Source organism: Antedon mediterranea, chromosome 6 (genome assembly GCF_964355755.1).
Source record: "Antedon mediterranea chromosome 6, ecAntMedi1.1, whole genome shotgun sequence".
NCBI lineage: Eukaryota > Metazoa > Echinodermata > Crinoidea > Comatulida > Antedonidae > Antedon > Antedon mediterranea.
In genome coordinates, this window is record NC_092675.1 from 5,284,636 (window position 1) to 5,306,340 (window position 21,705).

General features: G+C 32.0%; 2 protein-coding genes across 2 annotated transcripts; both read left to right on the plus strand.

Annotated features, from left to right (window-relative positions):
- Positions 1 to 6,380: 6,380 nt before the first annotated feature.
- Positions 6,381 to 9,659, plus strand: LOC140051873 (uncharacterized). The gene is made up of 6 exons (XM_072097203.1): positions 6,381 to 6,600; positions 7,953 to 8,012; positions 8,179 to 8,306; positions 8,762 to 8,824; positions 9,315 to 9,379; positions 9,518 to 9,659. The coding sequence occupies exons 1-6, from the start codon at positions 6,381 to 6,383 to the stop codon at positions 9,657 to 9,659; spliced, it is 678 nt and encodes a 225-aa protein (XP_071953304.1).
- A 5,814-nt stretch (positions 9,660 to 15,473) lies between these two features.
- On the plus strand, positions 15,474 to 20,476 carry LOC140051829 (bone morphogenetic protein 2-like). Its single transcript, XM_072097151.1, has 4 exons — positions 15,474 to 16,363; positions 17,640 to 17,776; positions 18,752 to 19,073; positions 19,308 to 20,476. Exons 1-4 carry the CDS (start codon positions 16,042 to 16,044, stop codon positions 19,793 to 19,795), a joined length of 1,269 nt encoding a protein of 422 aa, XP_071953252.1. The 5' UTR covers positions 15,474 to 16,041; the 3' UTR covers positions 19,796 to 20,476.
- The last annotated feature ends 1,229 nt before the right edge of the window (positions 20,477 to 21,705 follow it).

Here is a 21,705-nt window from a genome sequence, read left to right on the forward strand (position 1 = left end):
ATTGTATAATATTATTATCAACTAAGATTTATAAAAGAATGTTAATTGAAAATAAATCTCTTAATGACAATCATATAAAAAGTAGGACTTTATAGATGTAAAAAAGTAGATTTGGCCTGAACTGCCACAACATGGAATTATTTTGTGCGGTAGAGCAGTGTAGATTCTTTAAACACATAATGGTAACCTATATATACATTTTTATAAAAGAACACACCTCATTCGAATACTGAAAATACCTACAGATTAAGAACAAATTAAGATGATTTAAAGGAACATGCACAAATAAGAAAAACCAATTTTTTGGGACTGAAACTCGTAAAATAGAAATGATATGTAACAGCTGAACAAAATGAACGATTTTGTTATAAAAATCATTCTTTTCCCATATCACATTTCTCATTAATGTTTATTGAATTTGCGTAGGTATTTAAAAATAACTGTATATTATATGTATATTGATCAAATATTGTTTATTTTAAATAGAATTAGGCCTATCCTTAGCCCATTTCTAATATATTTTACAGCTGTGTATGCGGCACCAACGAGTAAAGAAGAATCCATACTACCACACATTCCACGCAGTACAGAAAGAATTCGAGAGGGGTTACAAAATGACCCTTCACTCGTTGATCAGATCCCTCGAGTACAAAGCTCCGCATACCCTCCAATCGTCTTTCCTATGGACGAAGATGAAGAGGGGAAACTTGTTAAGAGAGGGTGCTGTGAACGGACAAGACACGTAGTAGAAGCTGGTTATGGTAGGTCATCTTACAAAATGTCGTACGAAAAAAAAAAATTACAAGCTTTTTCCCGAAGAACGAAATTTAAAAATATTAATTGTTCAGATTTATAAGAAATATAAGATTTACGATATGATGAGCGGTGATGTTGATGTAGTTATATAATACAAAGGATTTTTTATCAATAAATAATAAATACACATTCAACACACTTCGTGTTTAAATGATAATTAATTTCTTAAATAATAATTTGAAGTATAGTATATCCTGCAGCTTTTCCTTGCAACGCCAATGTATTGTGCAGGCATGTTTAGAATTACAATTACGAGGGGGAAATTATTGGTTTTTAAACATATTTTAGTATAATAGGTATGCTTTCATTTTATTCGGTATAGGCCTAGGCCCGACTTGATAGCATCATTCTACTAGAGAAATAAGTTTAGTTTTAACATACCGAATTTAAGGTGATTAAATAGACAAAGGGTTGTATCTAATTAGTTAAGATCGATTATTTAAATTATTTAAATAAGAGACAAAACACCTCAATTTGAATACAATAACGACACATCCACGTAACTAGGGCTACCTAAATACAAAAAACATAGCTAGTTTAGGCTAATACGAAGGGACTCATACTGTATGCGAATTATTGCCTCCTTATCATCATATACATATCATAATAATCCACATCAGATTAAAGGCATGAGTTCTCAATATTGTTGTTGATACATTTTCACAGCTGCCGTACACCTGACAAAATAATGTATTTTTATCCCCTTGAAATTTGGTTGTAGACATTAAAGCTACAGAAATACTAGGCCTAGACAAATTTTGTCAATTTTTTTGCATTTAAAGCCATACATACAAATATCACATACAAACTGACCATAAACCTATTAAATATTAATACAAATAATAAAAAAACAAACTATTATTATCTATTTCATAGACAATTCTCTTTTTCAAAACTGTGTATAAAATAATTAAAAATAAATTTTATTTTAAGTTAACTTATCAATTAATTTCAGATGACAGGAGACGACGTATAGGTATTGATGTTGGAAAATGTCGAAAAGTATCAAAAAATTCCGATGAACGAAATCGTTTGCTACCGGAAGAAAAACATCAGGTAATTTTATTTTTAATACTGTATAGGCCTAATAATATAAGTGGAAGATATCTTTACAAAAAACTGTTTCATTAAGAAAAGGTCTTTGGATGGCCGGTGGCGTTTCTGCATTTATAAAATCCTAAACATTATGATATTGTTTTTCACTTTTCACTACCAAACAAACTTTTAAATCAAGGTCAGTTTTACTTTATCGAATTTAATAGTCATCTAATATCTAATTGCTTCCTTCATTGTGCTAACAATACTCGTGTAATAGTATTAACGTGTGTTTCGGAATATAAAGTTAATTTAAACGTCGTATTTTGTAAACTAATACTGCTACTTTTGTAAAATAAAAAGTATGAGTAATTTATATTATAGAAAAAATTATTATTCTTGTAATTTGTATTTTTTGAATATATTTATGATTAAAATCTCTATATTCAATGAAAATTAACTTAAACTTTAAATACAACATATAAACACTGTCTACGACCAACGGTGTTTATTCACCGGAGACGGCCTCCTACGGCTCGATTTTCTGTAAATCTCGTCTACATCTAAGCTAATAATACGAAGTGTGGTGTATGCTAAAAAAGTTCCGCAAACTATAGTAAAAAAAAATTGTCTAATGTAGGCATTCGTCAGCTGGCCCAACATGTAATCTTTAAAACATTATAACATTCTTCCTTTTTTTATAGACTTTCATGTTTCGAGACAATATTTCAGAAATTCTATAACTTTAATTGAATAATCTTAATTAGTTTCGTAATGGGATGATGCAGTTTAATCGAAATTTTGAACTTTGGGAGCCATTTTGCCACCATAGTTTGGTTAACAATTTGTCTACACTTCAAATCAAACTTTATGTAATGTGCCCATAGCCTATATATGGACATGATGATATCATATCACTAACATTTTTATTTATTTCGGCACATCACACTTTTTTGTCACATCAAGTGTGATAGCTGTGTAGACAGAACTTAAGATACATCACTAGCTTAGTATAGTAGACAGGCTTACCAAACCAGCCCTTGCGCCGTCGCCGCGAAATAAATATCGTTTGATCCTACAGTGTTGATCAGTTATACTTAATTTTATCTTGGCTAGTTTAATTTAACCTGATTGAAAAATGTAACAATACCTTTAAATAAAGATACTTAAAAATGATTATCCTGCTATTTTATCTTATTTAACACTTCATGGAAAGTTATTCAGTTGGATTACAGATTGAAAAAGGATCTAAATGCTTTCTATTATACCAAAGTTAACATTGTGGCATTAGCCGACATACGTCTCGAGGTTTTTTATTTCTATAGTCGAATGCGGGTGAAGTCCAATTGTCCATTTGTCCAAATTGCCTTCTCGTTGTCCACATCGATTTAATAGCGCGAATATCTGCCGCCTTGCTACTTCCATCACTGACGCCAACTAAAAAGTTTTCTTGTACGTGGTGGCGCTCTTTAATAACAGAAAATGCTGTCATTGATTTATTTGATTTCTGTTAACGGTTAACAAAAATAAAACCGCAATATGAATTCGTTATCAATTGCATTAAACTTTGCTATACACTACATGTGAAAAGAAGTTTTTTTTAAATAGCTTGCGTTTGACTTCTGTCAAGAGAATCTAAAAAAATGTGAAAATGCAAAAATATTCAGACATAAAATTAAGTTTAATTTGTAAACATTTTTATTTTGTTTTATGTTTTGTTGGGTCTTTTTGAGACAGGCCTTGGCCTCTAAGTCGGATTCTAATCAATGATATCTGTATTTGTTTATATTGTTTACATTGTTTAAGTTTTAATTAATTGAATAAATATGAAATGAAAATGAAATGAAAAGTTAGTCTGTACAAAATTACAATAAACTGAATAATTAAAATAGAACAATCAATATATAAATACTTAATCGTTTATGAAAATACCAGGGTTCACTCTTCACTGAAAATACCAGGGTTCACTCTTCACTGAAAATACCAGGGTTCACTCTTCACTGAAAATACCAGGGTTCACTCGTCACTGAAAATACCAGGGTTCACTCTTCACTGAAAATACCAGGGTTCACTCTTCACTGAAAATACCAGGGTTCACTCTTCACTGAAAATACCAGGGTTCACTCTTCACTGAAAATACCAGGGTTCACTCTTCACTGAAAATACCAGGGTTCACTCTTCACTGAAAATACCAGGGTTCACTCTTCACTGAAAATACCAATGCTTTATTTTAATAATGAATTCTATTCCAAAAATTTTAAAATTAAAACTATATACACTACTTTTTTTATAATACACTGTTTTTAACTGTGGTGCTTCTAATTAGGAGACAATGTCAAATCAAAGTTTTATATTAGAGACTCTTAGAGTCTCTCTTTTTAAAAACTAAACAATGTTACAATAGCAATTTGCCGTTAATATTGTGAAGACAAAAATATTATTTCGGTGAAAAATAAGTATAATAATTTAACTTGTATTGCATGATTAGTGTTTGTTTTTATAACTTTTTCTTGTACTTTAGCAAATACATGTTAATAAATTCCATGTTAATGAAAAAGCAAACTAGTTTCATTGACACATCATATCACTTCAGTGTATTTAAACACCTTTCAAGATACCTATTCATGTTATATTAATGGTATTCATCAATTCTCTTATTTGACAAACTCGCAAACGTGCACCTGCAGTCCACTGAGCACCTTTGACTGACTGATACCGTAACAAAACATGTATTGTAAGTGAAGAAAATTAGGTAAACCCTGGCATTCTTCTACATAGTAAATAATTCGTTGCAGGTGAGTCAATAATAAGTGTGAAAAGATGAAGAACAATTGTCGGTATGGGATGGGAACTATAAGCCGTAATTGTTGCTAAGCCATTAAATAATACTAATGAATCGCTATAGACGAAGCAGACAATAGGCAACATACCGTCACTTTTGTTTTGAAACCCAGCTAAACAAACGTTGTGAAAAGAATGAGGCCACCTGCAAAACGTATGGAAACTCTAAACAAGTGCTTGTTCGTAGAAATTGGCCTGTCGATTATCATCATTATTATTGACGCTAACTTGCCTGCCATGAATGAAAACTAACAAATGAAAATGTGTGAACTATTTTAAAACGGGATAGATGATAATGATGATCCTGTCAAGTGTATAACAAAATATACGAAAATTAATGAAAAAAGGAGTAATACAGAATTCATATATGTAAAAATGTTACTTATGAACTGTAACGACATTTACAAGTTAAATAATACGATTTTATGTAATATGAGATAATATGAATGTGAATAAAAGTGGTGTTTGCGCCACAAAAGAGAAAAAAAAAACTTGCCTGCCATGATCTTAAATAACAACATCATATGCTGCTTGTATCGGTGTAAAATGCTGCTTGTATTGGTGTAAAATATCTCTTACATTCAATGAAATTAACATCACTCAATTTAAAATTATCTTTAATTACTTTTAAAAAAATCTGTAAAACGTTTACCTATTAGCCATTTAAACAACTTATTTTTGTTGTGCTCAATATTTTATCTCTTTCGTTTTTTGACTTATTTTATTGTGTATTGTATAGTATTTATTTTTATGTATTTTGCCTATTTATATTGTAGGAGGCCTCATGAGACAAGCTATTGCTTCTAGTGCGGGCCCCAGTTGTTGTCAAATAACTGAATAAATGTGTATGAATGAATAGATGCCATCTCCCTGACGAAAACATAGGTATAGGCTAAAGGGATACTGTGTGTGTATTTTTAAAGTTTATTCAGTACCTATAAACAGCAATAAGTATTAAACTCTTTCACATATGCTTTATCGTACGGAGCCTATACTACTCACTACGTTCGTTGAAGCTGTATTACTTAATCGATTTTTAATCGAGAGGTGATTTATGTTACTTAACAATTATTTAAGAAATAATGCTAAAGTGCTTATACAAGTGCAAAAATGTGGGCGAAATATTTCAAGTTTAAATGTTAAGAGACTTTTAATAAATCCAAAACAGCTACATAATTCTGATTTCTTTATTGTCTTTTGTTTTCGTATTTGATGGAGTAGTTAACGGAGCCAAAATATTAGCAGGCATTTAGAGATGTACTTAGAAGCATTGTTCTAAAGATCAATGACATATCTTCCAATTGTTTTAAAAAATATCCATACTATTTCAGGTCAATGTACAATAAGCTATGAAATATTGGAATTCGTGAAGTTTTGTTTAGGATTAAGAAAACCTAGATTTTATAAAGCTTTTCGTAGTGATTACTTACTGATTTCTTTCCAATATTGTTGATAAATTAATGTTTGTTTTTCTAAAGTTAAAATGCCTATTCCCAGGAACATCATATTAATTTAGACGGCTTTTATTGAGTTTTGTGACAGAAAACAATAATTCTGGAAAAAAAAACACACGAGAATGGGATTGTAAAGTGAGTGAATGAATCCAAATGACTGGGTTCAAATCTTATTGATCATTGTAGCTGTATTTTGATCTGAATTTATCATATTATTTATTTATATTTCAGTGTATGCAATGCCCTGAGACAAGCGAGTGCGTTGCTTCGGAAATACGTGTACAACGCGTTTACCTCGTGGGAGAACCACAAGTATTTGACGTCGTTCAGGATTGCGAGTGCGTGCACACGCCACCATCGTGCGAACGTAAATCGCAAATAAAGATGTTTTTTGCGGACACACCTTACGAAACGGAGGTAGATGTCGGAATGTGTGCTGGTACTTGTTCTGATGGTATGTTCATACAAAAAACATTCATGGCTTCATAATTCATCGTTAAAATAAAAAGAATTCGCATATACGTCATCATCATCATCTTATCATCATCATTATCATCATATATTACTCACAGCGGGATATGTCTATCCTATCTTTATCACGAATAATTTATGTTCATCATAAAACGAAAGCTTTAATTAGCTGAAAAAATGAGAATAATACTACGTTCATCATCATTTCATCATAACAACACGGCCTTAATGTGACGTTTAGTTACTTACAATAGTATTTTATAGATATTCACTTTTATTATCCATATTATTATTATGACAACTTGTAAAGTTAAATATTATGAATTTTGGTTTTGTATCAGTTTAATAGTTTTATCGCATGGTTCAAAATCTTACATTTATGAAGAATATTGTATGAAAATCACATATTATTATGATTTTGGTGAAAATAAGAACACAATGTGTCATGATCTGGCCTAAAAGAAGGAGCATGAGATATTCAGATAAAAGTATTAATCCCCTTCGCCTGCCGCCGTACGTATGTCACCACTTGAAAAAGTTTCCTATGACGTACCACACCATCTGGTTTTTGCTGCTTCGTGGAACTAACTTTAAACTCGTTCAACTTTCGCCACTTGATGTGAATAGCTTTGCTAATTACTAAAGAAGTAGCTGATCTGTTAAAAAGAGTTTTTAAGAACCATCTAAATTACCTTTAATTAACATGTTTATAAATTTAAATTATTTATTCGTGGTGTGAAATGTTTACGCCATGAATAAGAATTTCCAGTAAATATTGCTTTTGAAAATACTGAAATCTGAAAATTAATTTGATTTACTCGTATAAAGAATTTAAACTGTCAATTAAATTAATTTATTCTTCAAAATTTTCAAATTGGCAACCATCCAATTCAAGGAAATTAATTGGTAACATCTTATATTTTTTGTTCGACTCTTTGTATTAAAGATTAATAAGGTATCGATAATTTATCTAACGGTACAATAAGTGTTGTTACATTTTATGGAAGTGTATCTTTGAATATTTTGAATCTAGGCCTAGACTATGCAATTTCTGATAATATACAGTAGGCCTAGATGATTATATGATCGAGTAAGCGCCGCACCCGAATAGGCCTACTTCACTCCTCTGCAATCGATGCGAAATAGCCCAGGCCTATATATTCGAGTGAAGACAATTAATTATAGTGCTGGTTATTAAATATCACTCAGATACATTATTCATTACTAATTATTATTTTATTTCTGTTACCATTCTGAATGTTTACAGTATACTAATTCAATATTTGCTTGTTATCATTTTAAGACAATACTTATACAATTTGTTTATTTATATAGGCGATGGACTTGAATGTAAAAGTACTGAAAATCGCACTGTTACAATTGAGGGACCTAACGGTATGATGACATATTTTTGTAATGTTCTATTTACTATTAATAAATTAATAATTATCCATAATATTAACTTATCATTATGAATCAGACTGACATTATGCTAACAATATGTCAATATAAAACATTAATGTTGTTTATTTTTACTTTGAATTATGTTTGCATAATACAGGTGCATTTTGTGTTGACGTCATTGAAGCTTGTAAATGTCAACATTCATGTTACCGCGCGACGCATCGAGAGGTTTACTACGAAGTGATATTCAACACGACGTCGAATTCAACGCAAACAGTAATAAAGGTGAGATTTTGACCTAGTTTAATGAGCCAATGGTGATCGATAATAGTTAATAATAAATGAATTGTCAACATTAGCTTAGATATTGTAACTTTTCTTTATTATATATAGATATATTACAAGGGTACCGTACCCCCGTGAGGGGCATCTAAATGTGGAATAAATAAAAATATAATATAAAAAAATATAATTCTTATATATAGTTATTGTATTAAATATGTATTAGGCCTATGTATAAATATATATTTGTGTTTTTTGTTTGTTTGTTTTTTTTGGTTATTTGTTTGTGCTTACGGCTATCGAATTCTGAAGTGTAGGCTACAGCATTGTTAAACTTTAACACACGGAACACAAAAGTCTCTCAAAGAAATATCGTAGTTCATTTATATCGGTAGATAACGTTTGATTCTTATGAATTCCTTCATTCATAACTGTTTTCGAGTTATATTCCATTAAAGTATGGGACTCTACAACCACCTACCACCCTTCCGCCTTATGGTCTTATGATTCGAGCTGATGACGTAAGTGGTGCACTGAACGCGTGCCAGGACATTATCATTTCAACCACAAACATACCTCGGAATTAAAGTACAAAAACGCACACATTGCGTGGGCCCAAGTCAAGTCCTAATGATTTCCATTTTATAATCGAAGTTCAGCAGATGTAACTTTTCTTATTCGTTTCGTCACTGATAACCTCCTTTCTGCTGAAAAAGTCAGAGGCGTTAATGTGTTATCAGTAATGCAACTTTTATATGAACAAAAGCGTGGGCCTAAGCTAAGTTTTAAAATGATGTGGGTGCCTAACATTTCCTTTTACTGATTACATTTATATTCGAGGAATTATAACTAATCCACTGCAGAAATAGAACTTTGCTGTAAAGAAGTTAGGCTACGCCAAGACATTTTGAAATACCTCTTAAACTTAATGTCCTCGCTGTCCTTAATGGCTTCGTAAATTGTATCCATCAATATCATTCATTTTCATGTTTTGTTATGATTTTTTTTTAGGAAATGGATATTGGAAAATGCATAGGAACATGTTCACAGGATGCTTCGTTACAGTGTATTCTGAGGTATTGTGGGCCTAATGCTAAATATTAATTAATTCATAATTCATATTCAAATTCACATTGGTTAATTATATTATTTATATTAATATATATATTAATTTTTATTGATATTAATGTTCAATATTTGTAATTTATTAACAGGTCTCCGAGTAATCCTGATGAATGTTTAATGTCGTTAACAAAGAAAACAAACTGCAGTCCACAGTCGTATCACCAACACAACTTTCAAACAACAGGAAACCGAAGACAAACTGTATTAACTATTAGAGATTGTGGATGCTAGAGACAATACAAATACAACAGAGCTATACAAATAAAACATATTCGAGAAGGGGATATTTTATCTAAAAAAAAACCGTTTTTACATCGTACTCTAATAACGGCTTCCATTATTTGCAACTTTAGATTTTGATGAGTGTGGCTGTGACGTCAGTTAGTAAGCAGTTTAAAACAGCCAAGGAATAAAAGTTACTATTACTGCGATTTTCATTATACTGTATTATGATTATGAATTAAATTATCTATTATTTATTCCAAAATGAATTTTTATTAAAGCAATCCGACACAATATTTTCAGATAAGTCAAAAGGGTAAAAGCTATGATATATAAGTACACACCCCTGCTTTTTAAATTACTGTACATTATTTTGTACGAAATTTTCTGCGTTTTACACAATATCATTAGTTTGAATAACAAATAGGAAAGAATACAATTGTATGAGATTTGTTTTTCTATTGATCATAAGAAAAAAGTGTATGCAAGTCTTATCAATTATGTATATAGTGTTTTGTTATCACTTAGAAGTTACAATATTATAGCAATGGCCTGTATATTGTTTGTAGATAAACATTTTACGAAATTTGGTAATATATCCTTGAGTTAGTATAGTATAGGCATATTAAAGTTAGATGTTTATGCCTTTATTTTAAAATCACCAGCGATTAAATGTAATTGTAAAATCTTCCAGAAAAGTGGATAGCCCAATAATTTACTAAAGATAAACTGGGTATATGGTTGTTATCGGGATGTTTGGCGGGCTGATCTTATGACGTAGGCCGATGCAGAGTATTACAGCAAGCTGGGCAAACTTAAAGAGTACCTCCTGATTTATAATTTCTAAAACATCTATAGTTAGATATATTTTATAATAGATTTTAAAACCCTAGGCTACCCTTTAAATTTGTAGCTTCAAAACATCAGTAGCTGCTGTCCATTCAGTCTTACAAATAATTTTACCTAATACGGACCTGATTGCGATGTTGTTTTAAATGTATTGCATACGTAGCCTAGCCAACACTGTTAAGTACAGTATGATTTTGTTAAGAAGTCGAATTAGTTTTTAATTCTTATATTCAGAGAAAACTATCTAATACTTTTATATATTTTTCTACTGAAAGAAAGTGTTGAAAGATAACATTGATTTTGTACAAAAATAGTATCTGTATTGCAGCCCTAAGGACACCCTTACACACGCGAACGTCAGTTTTTATATTTAACTACACTAAGCTAAATTCAGTAGGGACTTGTATTCGATGAAAGAAGTTTGTCCAGTTACGCTTAACTGTTTGTGAATATAGGCTAATTACTTTCGACTTGAGGGAACATTTATGTGAATAATGTAAATATATTGATGTATTAAAAAAAATTTATTTTGTTTTTATGTTATTTCGTCAGTGAAAACACATATGCCTACATACAACGAACGTTCTTTTTTTATGCACAGGATCATACTATGAATGTATTTTATTAATGCTGATTTAGGTTATTTTATTTATTGCTTTGATTTTTTTTTTATTGTGAATATGATTGTAAATACACTACTCAATTCTGTGCATAAAACGAACGTTCTTGGTCAAAAAGATATAATATAATAAGGTATAATTTTAGCTTAAAACACAGCAATTTTTCTTTGATTATTCAACCATAAAACAATCATAGTCTTGCTCATTCCGATCATAACAAAAAGGGAAAAAAACACGAATAACACGAATATTGTTTAAAAACATATTTAAAATATCGTGTCCTTATATGGTATGATCTATACAACATATTCCAGGTCAGGCACAAAAGAACCACACTTATAATATTTATAGCGACAACTACATCGTCCTTGCAAACGATCCCTCTTGAAACTCCAGAAACAAAATCTTCTTCGTCGTTTATAAATTACACAACATAAAGGTCTGTTAAACCGCGTCTCTAAATTGCTTTTAACATTGTTTAATTCTACACAATTTTCATGATATATTTTCTTTAAAATAACGGTACCAATTTTTTTAATCAATGGTATAATATACGCATACCAATAATACAACTCTAGCGATGTTATTGTTTATTTAATTATAATACAATGTGTCCGGTTCCACTTGTTTGTTTACCGCAAAGTGTGGTTTTTCCATTCATAATGAATACAGAATATATTTAGTTTTTACTTTGTTTTAATGACTTGCTCAGATCTAAATCCGCACCGAACCTGAATACAAGTACATATAAGTGGTGAGATAATGTGTTTCATCTTACTGGGAATAAAATTAAGTGATTGTATTATAGCTGAAGCACAATTTTAATCCATGGAAGAGTGGATACAATGTTGATTCTTGACCTAATAACTCTAATCGAACAACAGGAGAATTTAAAATTCGATTTTAATCTAAAGCAATAGTTTACATAGTTTTCTATACAGGACAATTTATAATATTTTCAGAAAGAACTCAAAACAATAAATGTAAGTTTGAAGGACACAGAAAAAGACGCAAAAAGAAAAGGTAGGCTATACTTTAATCTATTCAATTAATCCTAATAACTAGGCCTACAATTTAACTCAAGCTGCAGATGCAACAGGAAAATTACGTTATGTGTTACTTCCATATATTAATATAGAAGAGAATTCCTTGCCCGATGTGGTTTTAAAATGTTATACCAGTCACCGCTGAAACATACTGGTTATGATTCTGGACATCATGCACCATTTATACTTAACAAAATAATTGTAGAGATTGCATCATCTACTTTACAGTAAATTGTTATAGTATTACTTTATAGTTAACATGGCATGCAACCCTTTGACGGATGTTTTTACCTTTATGCCATTTATTTTCATGATTAAACTTGTTTGAATAAATTAATAATAATTCAAAAACAACCATCAATGATATGTGGCCCTTTGTCCTAATTATGAGGTCATCTAGGACATGGAATACGCCATTACACAATAGCATGACCTCATTTTTAAATTATTTCATAACCCTTAGTGGATAATCAATTATTATTTTCTGTAATTATGAAACGGAACTTATTAATTTACACATGTTAGTTAAATCATTTTGTATCAAAACAAATTATTGTCTAGCTTAGAGGAGCAATAATTGGAGAATGATTCATATTTTCTGGTATGTTTACACAATTTCACAGATGACAATGCAAACAATAGTGTTGACGGCAATGTATCCTGTTTACACTTAACTCGGGTGAAATGATCATAACAAACAATCTCAATAGTTCTTAATACATATTTTGAAATATTGATTTCTATTTTTGAAATGAAAATATTGCAATATAAAGCTCTACTATCAAACTTTATGTGACAAAAAATGTGCCCATAGATATCATGATGTCATTTCAATACCATATTTAAGCATATCACTACCACATTTTTTTTGTAAAACTAGTTTGATAGTGTAGACAGAGGTTTCAAGTTCAATTTTCTATATGGAATTTTATTTTTTCTACTCAACAAAACTTCGCAGTCTTCCGATGAGCGCTATCACTTTTACACACGATTTCAAAAAATGATCATTCCCCTCGTGGCCAAATAAACTCCATAGCAACTATGTTTGGTTCAATTTACAAGCGTCGCACCACACCTGTCACAAATAACATAGCACAAATTTAGTTTTTTAATAAAATGGGTGGTTACCTCAAGTAAATTATTTATAACATTAACAAAATATGAATAACATTGTACAGAACTTCACTTTTAATCTACGTAATCTTCCTTATACGAATAAATACAAAGGTGGTTTTTTTCAATATTTTATTATTCATAGGTTAGAAACATGTTTTTTAAATCTGACTGAAACTGACTAACACTTCGGATGCATAAGGAGATACAATAATATACTTTTCTGCACGTATTTTCTTTGAATATTTTAGTTGTATATTACCTATAGGTATTGATGATGTCACATACCATATGGTTGCATCGGTCTCTAATAATAAACCAATGTATGATTTATAAGAAGTTCAAAGGGGAATAAACCGCTGCTGACACGTGCCACAATATCTAATGTTTAAAGTAAACTTCTTATACGGGCGGATTAAATTTAAATGAATCATTAGGTCTTTCTTTCCCGATCTCCCCCAGCGGCCCCATTCACCTGGAATTTTGTCATAGGGAGCCATGTATTCCTACAATACAATAAATAATTATTGTATGTAAACACGATAAGCTGTGCATCATGTTTAATCCCTGCCTTTTAAACATCCAATTGAGTTTATAATGTACAGTACTTATTTTAATCTGGTTAAGTAAACATTCGTATTACACTGAATACTGTATAGAATGACTTTGTAGCCTATGAAACATTGTCAAGGGCGGAATTTCGGACTCAACGGCACATCAGCAAATTCGACTGTCGATTATTGGTCGGTCAGTATTCCTTTTTACGACACATTTTAACAAACGCGCATTAAAACGCCTGATAAATAATTGGCACAGTTCTTTTTTACGCGTGTTTTAACTGTGCCTAAATGTTTGATGCGTTCTCTATGAAATGTGTCAGATTTGTTGATTGGTTAATTAAATACAACATAAATGAACACATTGACTATCGTATTGGCCTCTTTCGTAGATTATTATTGCCAGGGCCGCTTTATAACAGTATGGAATAGTAAGTTCTGTTATGTCATGAGTGCAATAATAAAGAAGCTAAGAAAGCACCCTGTCTGTTTGTGTGTGTGAATAGACATTTCTTAATTGAAGCGAACAGTGAAGAGGGCTAAGTTTCACCTGTTTCTATTGTTGTTCAACTGATTGTCAATAACGTATGCCAGGTGTGAATTGTTGGTTTTTATTGTTGTGTCCTTTTATTTTGGCACGTTCTTCCAGTTATAACTGTTGGAAACTGAAGTGAGTGTTTAGTATATTTAACAGATTGGTTCTATTCAACCACTAGGGCCTACACCTGTGAGATTGTATCGTGCTTTTTCCCACACTAGTTTCTAAAAAACTGCAGTGTATTGAAAGTCTAATGAAAAAAGTAAAGAGTTCACTAATTGGAAGTATTATCTGTCTATATTAGCTATGTAAACCTAAAGTGTCGTAAATATGTTTTAGGCATATGCAAATAGTAAAACATAACGTGTGTTGTTGTCGTTTGATGTATTTTGTCAACAATCTATTCCAGCCAAACGTAGTGCGTTTATTACAAACAGTATTTACGTTTGCTAGTGTTTATCGTATGGTTTCCGGACAAATTTTAATGTAAAGCAAGTTTAATTTTAAATTGAAAACAACATGATTGGCAGTATTTTATTTTTGATTGACACACACGATTCATTGATTTAAATCTAGGATGTAATTGAATCGCCAACTGTTTTAAATGAAATCAGAAAAAAAAAAGATTTATAGGCCTAAACAAAAGTGTTTATTTCCTTTATATACTTGTTAATCAAGATTAATCATTCACTTGTTCATGTTAGATAAATATCCATAGAGAGAGAACGACTGTATACACAATAAAATAAATGTGTCAGACTAAATATAAAATTAATAATTGACTTTTACACTCTATAACAATGATATTGATTGTTCTTGAGAGAGAAAAACAGAGAGTGTGAGAGGAAAGTCGATAAAGGAAAAGAAGACAATACAGCTTGCCTTTGTTAATTGATAATAATAATTAACCATCATTATACATTCAATAGTATAACCGAGCCAAATATTCTCTTCATAAACAAAATAAATATGATTTATTATGAGTTATTTATTTGGGTCAACTAATTTAAAATGACAGGAATCGTGTAATTTAAAAAGTTTTACAATATATATACTCCATTCTAATTCCTTTCAAGTTTTTCGGAACCGTTCCCTGAATTTAAAAAAGCTAATTAAGAGGTGTGAATGCCTTTGTGCGTGAGTTTACTTCCAACACCTTGTGCAAAGGCTAACTAACAATTAACATGAATGTTCATAGGCCCGGTAATCCGCTGATTTAGAATGACAGCAAGCTGATATTTGTATTACTGTCGCACTAAACCAAAGAATGAAGTAAATTTAATCAATCTCATCTTTATCGTTCATGAATTTTAAGGGCGATTACAACTTTATTCTGGTGATCGTGGATGGACTGGAGAGACAAAAGAAAACGTGATCTCTTAAGTGGATTTCGCTGTCCTTAAGGGCTGTTGAGATCATGAGCACCCATCTAGCTCAGGTATTGGTTCGTCCGGAGGTAAGAGGACAAGCTGAGCGTCAATCACAGGTGTGAACTGGTCCGTAACATCCTTTGAAATTACAAACACCCGACTTTGATTGCCAAACTTTCCATCGACCCTCGTCCTGACAACACGTGTTTTAACAGCAAGCTTCACTAGATACAAAATCGCGTAAAACTGTTCTGATTTTTTCTTTCACTGGAAACCGATACGATAAAAAACATTTTCCATGATGTCAGTATACTATTTACTTTTCGTGGTTGTAATCATCTTCCATTCTTGTACGGGAAAACCAACGCCACTATCACCAACGATATCGGATGTGGAGGACTTAAATACACTACCTGAATCGGAAGAAGTTCGTACGAAAGCGTTGGACCAGTTACGCAACGTTTTCGGTTTTACCAACAAGTCGCATTTTTCACCGGCAAAGGATCATTCTCCGCCTCAATATATGATGGATCTATACAATACTATCGCGCATTCTGGCGGAATTACTAATATACCAAATCCGTATTACTCAAGTACTGTACGTTCATTCCTGGACAAATGTAAGTCATATATTTATAGATGTTCCCACAGTTGATTAGAACTGATCAAGTCAGTTGTCGAGCTTTGCTTGAAAACTGACTATATCCATGTTACCACATCCAAACTCATTTTTTGCGATTGTGGAAACCATAATTTAATTGTTTTTACATTCAATAATTTTTCATTTCAGCCTAATCATTCGGTCATTTAACAGATTGTTACGTATGAGTCAGAGATTCATAGAAATCAGAATGTTAAATTATGAAACATCTGTTTTCAACCTCTTCATCTGTCTTTAACCCACAAATAGTCAAACTCGACCAATCAGAGTTGACTTTGGGTCTAGCAATAACAAAAATCAAACGATTTTACAAGTAGGCCTTATGGCAGTTGTTGCTGAATATTTTTTAATTTATTTATTTTTTTAAAGTTCCAAGGTACTTTAGATAATTAAAACCTCTTCTGCCTCTATAAATAATTTAATTAGTGCATTTAAAAAACGGACATACCGTCACTTTACTTGGAAATTGTTCACTTTTACCTTTAGAAAATAGATTGAGGTGATTAAGCATAAATGTTCATTGTAAAGAAACATGTTAGGCTTGCATATGCGATATTAAGGAGTTTTTATTACTTTGTGCTCGCTTTAATCGCTGTTTCTCCTGTAAAACCCCCAGTCATTATGCCATATCGCAATACCCGTTCGAATCTTCCGCCAAGGTCTCCTCATACAATGCATAATCGTCTAAAGCTATTATAACAATTCCCGATATAATATAGGAAATATATTTAAATTCAATCAATTTCTTTAAAGGCAGGGTCAAGAGGGTAATCAGTCTGGGAATATGTGGTATGGGATTATGCCTACATTTACTAGTCCATCTGTTCATATAGCAACAATGAATATAAAAATATTTCAGAAATAGAATCGGTTGCATTGGAACAAAAGCTGACGTCACATTTAGATGCTCTGTATTTTTTGCAGGATAGGCATTATAAATTTAAAAAAGAATTACAAAAAGCAAAACATACTTTGACAATAAAATTCACTTTCTAGTGATCACCATTCGATTTTGGAACCTTGTGTTTGGTTATTAGTATTTTCGAACGAAATAAATCATTTTTCATCTTCTTTTTTATCTGTGCATCTTTATCTATCGGATACATTGTTACCTAAGTTTAAAAAGAAAGAGATGTATTATTTATTGAATTGGACCCACGACACTATTTTGGTAGATAAAAGCAATACAGTTATATATACTTTATTTTATATATGTAATCCTTTTATTTCAACAGCCCACAGACAAAGAATGCTGTATAGTTTCAACTTAACCAAGGTACCAAACACGGACAGAATACTTCGAGCTGAATTACATCTATTCAAAATGAAGCCAAAAGTTAAACATGATAATAGACGACAACACTATTACCAGGTAAAGTTACTAATAATCAACTTTTTCTATTTGTTTACATTAAGATTCATTTCTGTCAAACCATTGTTGTTAACAATATTGAAATACTAATTTTGTATTAATTAAATAACAGTATCAGTTTGCAATCTTCGTGGTATCTTTGGTATTCATTCAAATTAATGTATTTAGTCGCACCCGATAGATTCAGACAAAGGCTTGATTTCGTCATTCCTAACGATACAATTCTATATTTAAACTGATTAGGAGAAATGGAATTTAATTAATAGCATAAATAACACAACAAATATATAAATTTAAAAATTATCCAAGGCCACTGTGGTACCTTGTAATTCTAAAAATATTAAAATGTTAAGTCCACATCAATCGTCAAAGATTTCGTTTCTCAGCGCTGACGCATTGGAAATATAGCTCAGTAAAGTCAAGGTTAATATATCTAAGAGGAGTTACCATTTCTGATTGGTTAAATGTTTTGAAAGTTAAGGAACAAATTTGGTAATAACCCCTCCTGTGCCCAGGCTGTAAGTTTTCTAACCTGTTCGAATTAAGGGATCTGTCAGACGCGCCACCATCTTTCAACAACTGCGATAAGATCGTTTCAACTTTGTTATGTTTGAGCCAATGATCTTCTGCGGAAAACCAGTTTCAGTGTTTATCGACACGAACTAGGGATAAGGGTTTCCGCCTAACTTACCTAAACGGATTTTTTATCATTGAAAAATGACATAATCAGAAATAATACACATATGTAGGTCGTTAGAATTTTAGAAGAAAACAGACATCTCCTCATTTTAACTTCCATGTGGTTTTGATTCTATTTTTTTTCCTGGAAATAATGTATAGCGAAAAATGTATTTTCTGTCCATCGACGAATGTGTATCAACGTCTCTAGATATTCATAGTTCCATATATTACTTTGTCAATTAAAAAATATGTATAATTAATTAATAATTATTTAACTTATTATTTACTCTTCAGGTTCATCTTTATAAAGTAAAAACGGACAACCCGTTATCAGTAGAGGGCGCTGAATTGATTGGTATACGGCTTATCAGTGTGCAGAGAACCGGTTGGGAAGTGTTTGCCGTCACAGATGTTGTCAATAGTTGGATAGCCAATTCCACAACAAACCTAGGATTTCTCATGACGGTGACGAATCTAAACGGAGAAGTGATGGACGACAGCAACGTACGTTTTGCTCAGCGTGGAAAACATCATGATTCCAAACAGCCAAACTTGGTTTTGTTTAGCGACGACGGTAGACAAAAACCAGCATTACCAAAAACAATAACGAAAGTTGGTACGTGCTTGTTTGATCCACAAACTTAAAATAAATCATATTTGTTTTAATTACAATATTCATGCATGTAACATTATGGAATGTCACAGTGTATTTCATAAGATGAACACAAGAACATTAAATGTTTATCGACATAGGCATTGAAAAAATGAATATCAATTAAATAAAAAATACTAAATAATATAATATTAGTAATAACGATAAAAATTAATTGATCCATTTTAACTCTTTCAGATCCCGATAGTGCATATGATTATATAATTGAGACGTACGGCGATAATAAAGAGGAAACAAAAACAGGTTTTAAACATGTCATGAAGAGGGACACACAAACAAACTCAACAGAACACGCAAATACAGGTGAAAACCAGTACCGAACAAACACACGTCGTAGCCAACGAACTGGTCCCTGTGCATTACAACCAATGTACGTCGATTTTCAGACGATCGGTTGGTCAGACTGGATCATTTCCCCAGATGGTTACAACGCAAACCAGTGCTCTGGGAAGTGCACATTTCCCCTAACGAATCTTGTAAACCCCAGTAATCATGCATCGGTACAAAGCCTAATAAACACTTTAAATCTAGACGAGACAGTTGGGCAACCTTGTTGTGTACCGGATAAAACAGAACACATCACATTACTTTACTATACAGATGATGATAACGTCGTTTTAAAGCACTTTGAAGGCATGATCGCTACAAGTTGCGGTTGCCATTAGAGAAAAAAATAGTATGTACGCGGGAGTATTTTTATCAAAAACATATGAACTTTTTAGTTCAATATGATTTTAAATTCGTTAAAATACGTTAACAATCGAAATACTGATATAAAAGCATGCTCAAGAGCTCAATTTTAAGCTTAATTTAAGATCGTTTTTAAATTTCAATTGATATAATGCTCTATTATTAGCTCTTATATACTCAACAACTACAATATTTGATAATGAGTTTGATGGTTGATATAGTTCGCCGTTTGAAGCAATGTAGGCCTAAAAGGCGTTGGAGTAGCATATTTTAAAGTAAATGTATTTATTAATTTTCTAATTCAAACTCAAACACGTACTTACGAATATCGACAGCCAGCATGTGTGTTTATTCGAATAATACATTATTTATTGGAAACTGTTTTGCACTGTAAAACACTGTATATTTGTTTAGATCGCGAATTGTTGAGAAATGCAAACTAAGAAATGTATTCTTAACGCTCCTCTCGATTGGTATCGGAAACACCCTGGAGACATGGGCTGGGATAAGTGCGTTATATTGAATTATAATGTATTCAGACTTATAGATAATTGTGTTCATGTTCAACCTGTTAGTGGCGGTTTCATCGCTGTTGGTTGTGAACTGAATAAAATAAAATAAATAAAATGTATATAGTTGTAAATAAAATACAAATATAATTCTGTACTTGTAATTAGGTGTGATATTATTGAATATGAATTTAAATAAATAAAATTATCATATTCTTATTCTCAGTTTTTTGTGATTTGTATCATATTGCATCAACATAATTATTGCAATAATTTTGAAAGGAAGAGAATTACCACGAGACTGTGTCCATGACGTTGAGTTCTGACGAAATGAACTTACCATTTTAAAGCTACATTATTGTTATTATTACAAAACGATGTATATTCAGAAGTGGAGTTGTGGCTTGGTGGTTATGATGCTTTGCTACCACTCCAAGGGTCCTGGGTTCAAGTCCCGTCACATGTCAGCATTTTTTCTAAGGACCAAATTACTCCACTCCCAAAGACTTGTAATAAGACTTTGTTTATGTAGAGCATCTTGAGAACCTCTGAGGGTCCCTAATGATCAGCAATAGCTGCATGGATCACCCTCATTAAATATAGAAAAAGAGTACCGCATTCACAGCTAATATGGTATAGTATTAAATTCTGGAAATTATCAGGTGAAACAGAGAAATAAAAAGGGGGCGCCTTGCTACTTATTTGGTTCCCACTTGAACGCAACACGTTGACTTAAGGCGCAACTTAAGTGAGTTGACCAATCAAAAACGATAGGTCGGGTGATCCACCGCGTCGTGATTGGTTAAATTAGTTTCGGTGCACTTACGGTCTTGCGTCCATTAACCCTTGCGTTAAATGTGCGAGTTTGCGACTCACGTGTATTGATTGATTGAAATTTATATTTATACTGGGTAACCTCTTCAGTCAAAGATTGGTCTCCCAGAGGGCCCAGTTGGTGATCAGTGGCTGTGATGTACTAATACACCGGGGTAACCCCTACTCGTCTCGAAAGATGTACTAGGTTCTTTAAAGTGCACAAGAGCTAGATGTGTACACTGGACCTACGGTTTATAGTCCTTATCCGAGAAGACTCGTTTTACCACCAGAACCATGGAGTGAGTGAGCCTCGAACCCCTGCTGATGTTATGGCTACGTAATTACGGTTCCACTGTCTTAACCGCTCGGCCACTCACTCACTTAATTGCATTGCTTTGAACAGAAACACGGTCCATCTAAGGTGGAAACACTAATAGTCCAACAATGATAAGTATTACACTAGTCTATGTTAAACAGATGTTCCACTTTTGTTCTGTCTATCATCCATTTCATTCATGTTCACCCATGGAGGTATAAATATAACTCCATATTCAGACTCC

Excerpts from the sequence above, each read along its gene's own strand:
- LOC140051873 (XM_072097203.1), top strand. The coding sequence starts at position 6,381 with ATGCAATGCCCTGAGACAAGCGAGTGCGTTGCTTCGGAAATACGTGTA. Across the intron at positions 6,601-7,952 it reads TGCTGGTACTTGTTCTGATG|GCGATGGACTTGAATGTAAA; the intron begins GTATGTTCATAC and ends TTATTTATATAG. Across the intron at positions 8,013-8,178 it reads TACAATTGAGGGACCTAACG|GTGCATTTTGTGTTGACGTC; the intron begins GTATGATGACAT and ends TGCATAATACAG.
- LOC140051829 (XM_072097151.1), top strand. The coding sequence starts at position 16,042 with ATGATGTCAGTATACTATTTACTTTTCGTGGTTGTAATCATCTTCCAT. Across the intron at positions 17,777-18,751 it reads GACGACAACACTATTACCAG|GTTCATCTTTATAAAGTAAA; the intron begins GTAAAGTTACTA and ends TTTACTCTTCAG. Across the intron at positions 19,074-19,307 it reads AAAAACAATAACGAAAGTTG|ATCCCGATAGTGCATATGAT; the intron begins GTACGTGCTTGT and ends TAACTCTTTCAG.